Source organism: Cnephaeus nilssonii (assembly GCF_951640355.1).
Source record: "Cnephaeus nilssonii genome assembly, chromosome: 14".
NCBI lineage: Eukaryota > Metazoa > Chordata > Mammalia > Chiroptera > Vespertilionidae > Cnephaeus > Cnephaeus nilssonii.
Window position 1 is genome coordinate 16019860 of NC_137085.1, and position 12830 is coordinate 16032689.

Genomic DNA, 12830 nt, shown 5'->3' on the forward strand with positions numbered 1-12830 from the left:
GTTTGCTAGGACTGTGTTTTATCCTAGAGGTAGCTGTAGACTCTTAGCGTTTTTCCATAGTCAAAAGACCTCAGAAGTATAATGTGTAACTTGTGTTAGCACAGAAAAGGGTGGCATTTTCCAGAGCTTTAATTCTATAACATGGAAGACCTCAAACCTCAACCATGCTTCAGACTCACATTAAAGTGCATTTTAATTGGTAATCAGTGCTTAAGGAACCAAAGAAAATTTTAATTAAATGCTGTCGTGTGAATTTTCCAGTCATTTTATGCCTGTTGAAATTGTTTTCTTATTTAAAGTTTTCTTCCAGTGCTCTGCCCTCCCTTTTTATAGTAGTGCCTTTTCTCCTATAAGGATTTAATTAGCATCATTTGCTTACCTCTGTGTTCCTTGTGTACTAAGAAGCATTTGGTGCAATGGAATGAGCATGGGGATTTGGAGTCTTACAGACTGGGCCAGTTACTTAAATCTCTGTGAGCCTCAGTTTCTTTGTTCTGTAAAATGGGGCTAATCATATTTCCTTGGAGGCTGTTGGGAGGAGGATTAGAGATAATGTATTTAAGTTGCCTAACAAATAGCTCAGTTTATAGGAGTTGTTTGGTAATTGATACAGATTATTTTCTGAAGTTGTAATAGAGTCTGTTTTATTTAGATCTCCTTTTTGTCTTATTCTTTTTAGATGTCCACACGGACTGTCTTCAGTCATGGCCTTGGGTTTAAGGTGCTTCCGCTTGGTCCATCCTGCCTTTCGCAATTCTCTTGCGGCCTTGACCAGACCTGTTTCGGAAGTTATGCTGAAGACAGTGAGTGGAAGACAGTATGATCACGGGCAATATGTGGCCTGTGCAGCTATACCAACCCGTCATTTTGCTACCAAGAAAGCCAAAGGTAAAGACATCTGACCTCCTCACCCCTTTCTTATAGTTAGCCCTTGAATTATCTTAGGTGGAAGGACATCAGAGATGTACTGAATTTCTCCACGTGCCACATGAGGGAATGGTTTCTCACAGAATACAATTGCTTAGCTTAAAAGGTCACAGTGATAGAGAACCTAGGGTTTGTTTTCTCATTATCATGTTGCTCATATGTAACTATAGCTCAGAAATGCCTAATTTCTTTCTTTAAATTTAGAATTAAAGGCATAATGCTTGAGGCAGGGATCAACCCATTTTTCTCCTTATAGTAAGATCTATGTTGGAAGTAAAATCAAAACCAGAAGGTTGTTGGGTAAAGGGTATTAGAGCTACGGATTTAGATGGATGATCTTAATGGTTTGTGTCACCCAAGAATGAGACTTTGATATACCCCAGATCTCAGCTTAAATGTCACTTCCTCAGGGAAGCCTTCCCTGACCTCTTAGACTGGGTCAGGTCCCTTGTTACGTGCACTCGTGCGCACTGTTATTTTACCTTTGATGTACTTAGCATAGTACTCATTAATTAGTTAATTCATTGTAGGTTCGATTATTGTTTGTTGTATGTCTTCCATGCTGGACCCAATGAGGGGAGGGCCTATGTTTTTCTTGGTTAGCATCTAACAAAGCTGGACATATAGTATGCTTCAAAAAATTTTGTTGAATAAATGAGTGACAGAAAATTGTCAAACAGACCTGCTATTTGAAGTGGTGGGTCAGGGAGTCCACTCCCAAGGATGGTGCTAGAAATATGCTGCTAAATATTTTTTCCATTGACTTTCCTTATATGGTTTCATGCAAACCTTCCCTTTCGGTTAATAGGAAAATTAACAAGTCACTGAAAGATTATTAATGCATAGAAGACTTATGTCCTCTTAATAGTGACAATAGTATTAACTTTTGATTTGTATGTTGTATTAAATTTTAAAAAAAATTCACCTACATTTAATAATTTAATCCTTATAATTATCCTTTGAAGGAATTATAATTATCCAGTGAAGCACAGGTCTCACCATTTTGCAAATGAGGAAACGTGAGGTATATAAATGAGATATGCACTATACAAATAGCACAGGATCTGGCTCATGGTAGATGTTCAGTAGTCTTTGTTGTAAATGAATTTCAATAAGTGTTTGATTATTTAAGAAATAAATAGCTGTAGGATATTATTTAAATATTTTTCTATTTTCCTCCTTCCCTCGTCCTTCAAAAATATTTGTATTACTCACCATAGTGGTCAGAATGTATATGAAAAATTGCCATGATGGCTTAGACATAAAACAGAACTTTATTTAGCTTCCAATGCTGTCAGTTTTCTAAAATATAAGCCATTGTCACTATCATTGGTGGTGGTAAATGTTTCTGAACTATTGTTGTTCTGTTTGTCTGTACCAGCCATCAGATACTTTGCATATCCTTGTCTTAGTATTTATTTTATAATTAATTAATATATTTCTGTATCTCCAATTAGACTTTATGGAGGCAGCTTAGTGAAAAGTTCATGGGTTTAAAATTAGGAAGATCTGGGACCAAATCTTGGTTTTACTCTTTCATGACCTTATAATAGGCAAGTCATTTTACCTTTCTCATCTGTTTATTTTTCTGAAAAACAAGGAATTAATTTACTTATGGAGTGTCTGCCATGTGGATAGTGCTCTTTTAGGTAATTGAGTTACTTAATTTATATCCATGTACCAACCTAGCAATATAGATATTATCCCTGTTTTACAAATAAGGAACCTGATGCTCAGAAAAGTAGAGTAACATGCCCAAGGCCATAGGCTAGTTTGCATTATTAGCCAGGATTTTCACCTGGGGTATCTCTGTATAAAGTCTGTGCCTTCACTAGTATCTGAGAAAGTGCTTTTAGCACTATGCTGGGTCTCTAGTAGACACTCAGTAAATGTAGAAATTTTTTAATAGGGCAGTGATAATGTTCTGTAATTTTCTAGCACTTGGAATTTTGCCCTGCACATAGTAGGCACTTCCTCACTGATTGTTTATTTTCTCTGTTTATTGTTCTTTTATTCATTGAATGTTGACCTTTTAGCCAAAGGAAAAGGACAGTCCCAAACCAGAGTGAACCTTAACACTGCCTTGGTGGAGGATATAATCAGCTTGGAAGAGGTGGAAGAAGAAATGAAGTCTGTGATGGAAGCACTCAAGGATAATTTCAATAAGACTGTCAATATAAGGACCTCACCAGGTTAGTGACTGAACCAGTATTTTGGAGAAGGACGTGGGAGAAAGATCATGGCTTTGGCAGAGCTGCGTTTTCGTTCCAGCTTTGACATTTACTAATTGGCTACCATGGGCAGTTACTGTACTTTTCTGGTCCTCCGTTTCCTTATCTAATTCCTAGCTTATAGCTTTGGAGTGCATATTAAAATAAGTGAGGGAACATATGTAATGGTTCTGACACAGTGACTGGCACATAGTTAACATTTATTTATCCATTCAGCAAATATTGGTCTACTATGAACCAGGCATTGTACTGGTACACAAGTGGTGAATAAAACAGGCATGCTCTTTGCTCTCATAGTACTCTTAAAAAATTGGGAGTTTTATTATGATAATAATAAACAACTATATATGTTTCTAGGTATTTAGTCTCATAGTAGCTGACATCTTTGGTCTGACTTTTTCCAATTTGACCTATTTGGCCATTCTTATCCCTTACTGGGAACCAACTGGCGGCAAACCTGCCCACCTGAGGCATTTCTGTACCCCCGTGTTTGACCAGGAAGATTACGTTTGGGTTAATAACTTCCTGAAAGTGGCTTTTCTAAGTGGGAAATGTCAGAACTGTCTAGGCGAACTGTTTGCAGATGTGATGGAAGAAGTGAGTTGTCAGCTAATGGTACAGGCAGGCAGGCAGGAAAAATCCAATTGCTGTTAAATTGGCCTTTTGGAAATTGTCATCATCCTAGAGTCAAGCCTGGGACCCCCTCTGAAGATATCTGTGGGAGCTTGGGCGGTTCCCACTCAAATCTTGGTTTGGATAGTTCATAAGGAAACTAGAAAATATTTTATGAGCTTGTTCTTAATAAAACCAAGTGAAAAATACACAGCTCCATTTATAAACACCAGCAGAAACATCCTGAGTTCAGTGACAAGATCCAGTGTGAAACCAGAAGACCATTCCGTCATTTGTCAACTTTTCGACTGGGGCATTCTGCTTTTGCTGACAGTAGAGCGTGCCATTCAATCTCTCCCAACTGTTTATTTTAAACTTGCTTATTATTCTAGGTATGAAACTGATAAAGTGCTTTGTTTCCCCTGTGCTTTCTGGCCTGTTAACATTCTGCAGCCGAAACCAGAGAGTAGTTTGAGAGGAGCTCAGGGAGAAATGTGATACTTAAAATTAGCCAGCAAGCTCCACTCTTGTTGAACTTAAAAAGATGATGGCCTGGAAAGAGGTTGGGAGTGTAATTTGTTAAAAGTTAACCTCTGAGAAAATGAGGGGCAGGAATGAGGCTAAGGGAGATTCTCGCTGGGGACAGATTGAGGGAAAAGGATTTGATACATTAAGTCGATATGGATTTAGGGAATGGGAACACCACGTTGCATACTGGGAAAGCCCATGTTGGGACTTCTGTGGCAGAGGATCTTAGGCAAACCAGGAAGGCTGAATTAAGATCCATTTTCAAAAGGCCCCCTGTTGGTATTTCCTCTTTGCTTCTTTCTCTTTAGGGTTATGTTTGTGTAACGTTCTATATAGAACTTGGGGCCATGAAGAGACTGGATGAAACAGGCTGAACGTAGCCAGTCTATGTTGTTGTTTTTTTTTGGCTAGATTCTTCTATATCATCTTTCATTACTATCTGAACCAGCAGGCACTTTTCTTACACCTTCATCTGTCTACCAACAGTTTCTATCTTCAAGGTAGTTGATTGTTTTTAATAGTTGTCTAAAATATGGGTTTATTTGTTTGTCCATTCTTGCTCTCTCTCATTCATCCATGCATAAATACATTCATTTATTCATCAAAGCATTACTGAGCACTTGTTTTGTGCTGATTAATAGGTGCTGTAGATAGAGAAAAGACATTCTCCCCACCTTCCCAGAGCCCTAATTCGAAGGAACAGACTTAATCCAAAATGTGTAAAATTATAGTAAAGCAGAGTGAAGACCTTAGCTAGGAGTTGGTCAGTCCTGGGTTTGAATTCAAGCTCCATTATTAAGAGTTCTTGTGACCTTGAGCAAGTTACCCTCTGTGCCTCCATTTCCTCATCTGTAAAATGGTGGAACTATCTCAGGGTTATTGTGGTAATAAAAACAAATCAATTATAGACACTTTTAGCACAATTTCTTGCTCATAGGAAGTGTTCAGCAAATATTGGCTATCATTATTATAGATGCATAAGATGTTTGGGAACTCATGAGGGGGTTTGTAATACAGTTTAGGAGGTCAGATAAGACTTCTGAGATTAGAAACTATTAGAGGTCACAGTTCGATTCCTGGTCAGGGCACATGCCTGGGTTGTGGGCTCGATCCCCAGTGGGAGACATGCAGGAGGCAGCCAATTAATGATTCTCTCTAATCATTGATGTTTTTTTCTCTCTCTCCCTCCCTCTCCCTTCCTCTCTGTAATAAATTTAAAAAAATTATATATATATATATATATATATATATATATATATATATATATATACACATATACATATACATATATATGTGTATATATATATATATATATATATATATATGTTTTTTTTTTTTAAAGAAGCTATTATAACTGAGTGTTAAAGAATGATCAGGAGTTATCGGAACAGACAAGGAAAAATATATGCTAAAAGGTCTTGAGGCAAGAAAGAACAGACTGTATTAGAGAAATTATAAATAGATTAGTTTGGGTAAAATATAGGAAAGTCAAGAAGTAATAATAATAATTATCATTTATTGAGCCCTTACATATGCCAGGACACAGTTATAAGTGCTTTCTGTAAACTCTTTCATTTAATCCTCAAGCAACCCTCTGAGCTAAGTACAATTTTTATGCCCCATTTAGAGATCAGGACACAGACACAGAAAAGGTTGAAGGATCTTCCCAGGCTCATACAATCATGAGGTGGCAGAGTTAGTATTTGAACCCAGGACATTTGTCTTCAGAATCAAGGAAACTTTTGCTATTATACCTCTTGAGCTTTTCTGGATTAAAGCCAATGGTATCAACCACCTTCTCTTTGTGATAATATTGAATCTGGTTGAGTACTTCTACTTAGATCATTGGGCCATAGTGTGGTACTACATTATTCTAGCAATTCGCCATTTGTTTAAAAGACCCCTTTCTCTTTGTGTCTTCATGAGTGGTTCTTACTGTTAATAGTATGGTTTTTTTCCCCCTCTAGTTCTCATTTGAATGGGAAACTAGGGATTTTAAATAATGCCCCTTTTCTATCTATCTATGGCTTTATTTGCTTGCCTTATTGGGTTTCTGAAAATTTTGCCCAGGGTTTTCTAGAATTCAGATGTGGAAGAAGATCAGATCCAAGGTAACAGTTAAGTGTTAATAGTTGGTGTGTGTTTGTCTTTTTTTTTCTAAAGAGGATCTAAGTACCAAAATCAAGGTGGGTGGTATAAGGAAAGGGTTTCAAACATGGCTGCATGTCAGAATCATGTGGTGATCTTAAAAAAATTATAGGCTCCCCCTAAATCACAGGCTCCCAATCCCTTATAGAATTGGAATCTCTGGGGTGGGGTCCAGGAATCTAAATGAAAAAGCTCCCTGGCGATTCTGACGCACAGCCAAATTTGAGTTCCATTGGTAAAAGGGGAAGAACCTTGACCGGAATCAGAATTTAGCATACCTGAGTTTGAGGCTTAGTTTTTTTTAAAGGTTTTTTTGTTGTTGTTGTGTTGACATTATTACAGATGTCCCCTATTTTCTCCCCTCTTCCCTTCCACCCAGCCCCCGCCCCCCATCCACCCCAAGCCTTCAGAAGCTTGGCTCTTGAGTATTTTTTGTTAGCTCCCAAGTCTCATTTTTCTTTGTGTAAAGTGGAGATTGTAATAAAGTGCTACAGAGTAGTTATAAGAACTAAGGGTTAATAAGAGATATCCTTTCTATGTGCTCATTTGTTGGTGCTTACACACTTGATTGTTTATATTTAGCTATAAACCTCACTTTAATCTTATAAGGTAGTTATTGTTTTACTGAGTTGGACACCAAGGTATAGAGAAGATAAGTAACTTGCCTGAGGTTTCATGGTTAGTAAATGGCAAAGTTGCTGGAGAGGTGACCAACTCTTTCCAGTTTTAGTTCTGAAAGTTCTATGTCACAGGAAACATGTTAGGCCCAGGCACACCAGGATGGTTGGCCACCCTGGCTGCTGATAGGAATTCCAGCCTTGTTTTCTCAATATGTCAAAGCTCTTCCCATCACGGGACACTGCTCTTCCTGTGAAAGCCCCTGGAATGGTCTTGCCACATTGATAAGGGACCCAAAATATTAGTTGAATCTGAAGTAGATAGGGACTTAAGTGTGGGGCTTCTAAGGTCCTTCTGAATTCTAAGACCCTATGATTTTTTTTTTTAGGATCCCTTGATCATATCACTGTGGTAACTGCTGATGGGAAGCTTGCTTTAAACCAGATTGGCCAGATTTCCATGAAGTCGCCACAGCTGATCTTGGTGAATATGGCCAGCTTCCCAGAGGTAAGGTGGCCTTGCTCACAGGGTCCTTACTCATGCTGTCTTTTGGAATGGAGGAGGCTGGGTCAAGGCAGCAGGAGGCATTCCCTCCAGCTTGGGGTGAAACAAGAGAGAAGGCATAATGGAGGAAACTTAGGGAGAAGGAAAAGCTCTTTCCTGTTTCTAAATTCCTTTTTCTGCTAAACACTGTAGAAGCCAGGCAAGTAATTTGACTACTGCAACAGGCCCCATCTAAGAAAAACAATAGTGGCGATGTAGGGGTTGGCGCTTGGCCAATGTGGAGGGGACTGTGGTAAACTGGGGAGCCTGTGCCCTGTGTGAAGCGAGCAGCCTTTGCCCAGAAACATAGGCCTGGCAATCAGCATTACCAGGTGTTATGATTTTTATTTCCAGAAGAAGCCAATAATCCAAATTTTTATATAAGATTCTTGTTAAATATTGATAACTAATTCACTTTTTTTTTTTTTTTTTAAGATTGTGAGAAAAAAACACACATTAACGAGCCACTAGTTTTTGACCTCTGCATTAGTGTTTGGAGCAGATCCTCCAGGAGGTCACGTTCCTTTCACACTGGACTGACCGTTGCAGAATATTGCACGGAGCACAGTGCTTCCCAGCCTGGAAGGGGGGCTGCATTATTGTTGGCACCTTGGGGCTGTGATAGAAAGTCTAGTTGAGGTAGAGAAGGGGCTTCTTCTTAGTGGTCCAGTGGGAATGGACCTGGATTTGAAGTCCTGGAGGACCTGGAACCCAGGCCCATCTCCGCTGCTAGCTGGCTGTTTGACCTTGCTCCCCTCTCTGGGCTTCCATTTCCTCATTTGTTGTTAATGTGAGGTGAAGGAATCTGAAGTCCCCTCCTGTTCCAGTGGTCTGTTTCAGTGTGTCTGTCCCAAAGACATAGACCAAAGGTGAACATGCTGGATTTGGCAGACTGAATTAGAGATATGAGTAAGAAAAAAAGCCCTTGCTGTGAACACGTTCAGATCATGTGTTTTTTTAAATTCCTTACTCCCCCGTTCCCTTCTCCATACTGCAGCCAGAGCGAACTTTCAAAAATATACATTGGATTATGTTGTTCCCATGCTTTACACTTATTAATGGCTTCAAGTAGTATTAAAGAAAAAGATTACTGTGGCTTCGAATGCTTTGTATGATGTGCCCCTACCTGTGCCCCCCAGTGTCTCCAGTCCTGTGCCACTGTCATCCTTACACACCGCTCTAGCTACATTGGTCTTTCAGTTCCTCAAACACACAACACCCTTTGCATCCTCAGGGATTTACAAGGGCTCTGCCCTTTGCTATCTATCTATCTATCTATCTATCTATCTATCTATCTACCTACCTACCTACCTACCTATCTATATCGCTTTATATACATATATATATATATATATATATATATATATATATATCCATTTATTTTTATATATTGGGGTGGCATTGGTTGGGTCACAGCTTAAATGTCACTTTCTCAGGGAAGCCTTCCCTAACCTACCCAATCTAAACCCCTCCTCCACACTAAGCTCTCCTATAGAGCATGGTTCTTTTTCTTTATTGCACTTATCATTATTAATAATTATATATTTATATCTTTATTTTCCATCTCATTTTCACTAGATTGTAAGCTTGGAATGCAGGAATCATATCTAACTTATTCATTGTGTTGAGCACCTAAAACGGTAAATTTTCCACAAATGGAGGAGTACTTGTTATTAGGTTGATGGGAGGGAGGCTCTCATTCCTGGTGTTACTGAGGAGCTAGAAATGGACTAAAAGGGAACAGCCAACTCTTTCCCTTTGTGGCCCGCTCTGAACTGCTGAGGCCTCTCCGCCTGGTTCACCTACTCCCATTGGCACTGCAGGCCAATTTAGGGAATAGCCTCCTAATTACACAGCTTGAAGACCTCATCAGGCAGATTGCTTTTCAGAGCCAGCCACTTCTCTTATTAAATGGCAAATGGCATTCACAGAAGAAGCGTGATTGGCCACCAGCGCATCTTATGAGGTAGGAGGAGGTATTAACAGCTTAATTTTTTTCTTAGGAAGTTGGAGTATATCTTCATTTTTCAACCAAAGCATCTCTGCCTTCCAAGTTGAAATTCTGTGGGTTTTAAAGGAGAAAAAAAACCCACAAAAAAACTTTTACAAGCATCTCAGTCGAGAGGTTCTTTACAAGGACAGAATAAGGAAGTGTGAGTTACATTGTCTTTTGAATTCCTTTATCTCATCTGGTGTATATATTAAACAAATAGTCTTAACTAAACATTTCCTTCCTTCACTTTAGAAGCTGTCCATTGAGTACCCAGGTTCATAGCTTCAAAATGCTGAGCTAATCCTCTCTGTGTTTATGTAATTCCTTTCTGTTTCACATGCGGTTGGCTTTCTTTCCAAACCTGCGCTTTTCTGTGTCATGCTGTAGTGACACGATGCAGATTTACATGCATAATCCTTTCAAATGCATTGAAGACAGAAAACTGTGTTGCATTTGTTTAACATGTGTCCTGCTTGATAAATGATACACATAGTTGCTGCTTTCCATAAACTTGCCTGCAGCTAGAGTTAATGATAGGAAAGAAAAGAAGGGAGTAAAAAAACCACAGCATGATTTGAAGAAAGCAAATGAAAAAAAAAAATCTGTAGGCTACATTATTTCCCTTGTGGTAGGAAGAAAGCCAATGTATATTGAGTGTCTACTGTGTTGCCGGGCACTTCTTTCTCACGTTTTGTTTTTACGTGATCATGTTTTATTTCTAGGTATTCTCTAAAATTAAGCATTATTTGTTCCATTTTATAGATGAGAAAACTGAGGCTCAGAGAGGTACAATATCTCCCTGAGGTTCACACCATTATGACAGAACCAAGATTTGAACATAGATCTGTTTTTCACTAAAGCCTGTGCTCCTTTAACCATTCATTCATTAATTCAACAAATACTTTTTGAGTTCCTGTAAGTTATTAAGTTTTAGTTGAGGTGCTGGAATTAATCCCCTGATGATAAAAACAGACAGGGTTCCTGCTTTCATAGACCTTACAGTCTAGGTACTCTTTGGAATATAAAGGAAATGGAAGGCCAGTCCCTGAAATGGCACTAACAAAGTTGACTTTGAACCCAAAGGGTTAAGGACTTGTTGACCTGTCCAAAAAAGTTCTATCATCTCTTGTCCTTTAGCATAGATGAACCTAAGAATGGCAATAGCAGTCATTGCTAATTGATGACAGCACTCCTTCCTGCCTGGCCCCAGATGGGATCTGTGATCTTTCTCTACAGAGTTCTCCAAGCAGCCACAATCATTTGGTCAGTGTTGCCATTTGAGAACTGTCTATTTGCCTTGGGGTACTGGTGAGCATCCCTTCAGTGAGGGGACAAAGGCTAAGATACAAGATGGAAATGCGATAGAAATATATGCCTTTTCATCTGAGCCCTGAGTAGTTCAGAAGTCATGTTGGGAAAATGACTGTAATTCTCTGAGTTTCTGCATCCTACCACATCAAACCAAAATATACATATTTAGAATGTTTTAGAACTACCTCTTCTAGTAGGTTTCTTTTCAAAATGAAACCTGATTTGCATTTTTCTGCATATGAAAGGACACAGAACAAGTAAAGTACAAAATAAGGATTTGGAGGGGTTATATATAAGAAGTAAAAGTAAGGAGATGAGTTTGTCTAATAGATCTGAGTCAGTTTATTAATATACTCATGCAACAAGCTTTTACTGAGCACTTGCCATGTGCCTGGCACTGAGCCTTGTACTGGGAAGACGTAGATATTGAGACATAGTGACTGGCCAGCTGGGCATCAGCTGTAGGTGCTCTGGTGCCCACAGGGGAAGGTTGTGTGGAAACACTGGGGTCCTACTGTGAAAGGGAGGGGCTGGTGGTAGGATGTTTCCACAGTGAGTTGTCAGTCATTCAGTGAGAAGCATCAGAAAAGGAGGATTGGGAGACTTGAGATCAGGCTACCTCTTCAAAGTGAAGATTCTCCCTTTATGGTTAACTGTAGAAAATGTTTCATTTTATTAAGAAATGGCTCTTCTCTTGTAGAGGGATATTTTATTTCTTTATCTAGCTCATTTATTTACCTTTAAGGGTACCTAGGTCTTTTAAGGGTATGATACCAGACCTAATTCCAAATTATTTTGGGCTATTTAAAAAAAATCAAATCCCCAGTGCTACTAAATACTTGAGCTAGGGGATCTGGAAGAAAATATGCACAGAATGGAATCACTGGACTGAGAGTTGAGGAGCCTACTGTCTCCTCTTAACTCTGCCAGTAAGTGGAAGTGTGATGGGTAAGGTCCTCACTGTACAGCTCTCGGCTCTCCGTAAGACCATATGTGCTTAGGGATGTGACTTTATCCAACAGGTCCTATATACAAGAGGAAGGGACTGTACTTGGCTGTCACAGATCCCTTCCAGCTCCAATAGTCTGTGGTCACAGGTACCATTTTAAGAATTTACTGTTGTAGCCCCGTCGGCATGGCTCAGTGGATGAGAATTGACCTATGAACCAGAAGGCCACAGTTCAATTCCTGGTCAGGGCACATGCCTGGTGGCAGGCTCGATCCAATGGGGGGCATGCAGGAGGCAGCCAAATCAGTGATTCTCTCTCATCATTGATGTTTCTGTCTTTCCCTTCCTTTATTGATGTTTCAATAAAAATATATTCTTTAAAAAAGAGAATTTACTGTTTTAAGCAGTAGCCACACTATTAGATTCTGTGTACAGCCTCCCAAGGAAATGATTCATCTGATGTGAAAGTTCTGGTTTATCTTTTGACCTTATGGTTACCCCTCATGTCTCTGTAGAATTTAAGCCATTTAAAAATGAAATAGGTAAGTTTTTCAGACACTCCCTCAAAAATCAAAGCAAACCCTGAAAATATCAAATAGGTGTGACACAAACCCCATTCTTTTGAACCAGAAGTCGAGGAAGGAACTCCAGGTTGAGAATTGGTCCTGTGAATCCAAGTGATGTGGATTGGCTCTGGTCAAACCTAAAATTCTTTGGAAAATGTCAGAGGCCTCATTTTCATGAATTTCACACTGTCATGCCAATGAAAGTATCTCTCTTCCACACTGCTGTCATTTTCCTTTTAGGATTGTATGCCAGGTGTGGTTATATTGTTGCTTGAGGTGAGGTGAGGCGCTTTGGAAAATCAGAGTACCAGTGCGCCACCTGGCCCATTAGCAGGACTGTCAGAGGAGACCCTGGAGGGTGACAGGGAGGGTAACAGGCAGGACAGCAGTGCATCAGCTAAGTG

The 12830-nt window shown here is 39.4% G+C and overlaps 1 protein-coding gene across 2 annotated transcripts in view; it reads left to right on the forward strand.

The window, feature by feature from the left end:
• MRRF (mitochondrial ribosome recycling factor) overlaps positions 1 to 12830 on the forward strand; it is a 42263-nt gene that overhangs the window by 3532 nt on the left and 25901 nt on the right. For both annotated transcript variants that reach the window (XM_079790634.1, XM_079790635.1), the window contains exons 2-4: positions 680 to 888; positions 2964 to 3119; positions 7453 to 7571. In XM_079790634.1, the coding sequence (XP_079646760.1) occupies positions 705 to 888; positions 2964 to 3119; positions 7453 to 7571 (459 nt within the window). In that variant the 5' untranslated portion in view covers positions 680 to 704. The remainder of the gene's footprint in view (positions 1 to 679; positions 889 to 2963; positions 3120 to 7452; positions 7572 to 12830) is intronic.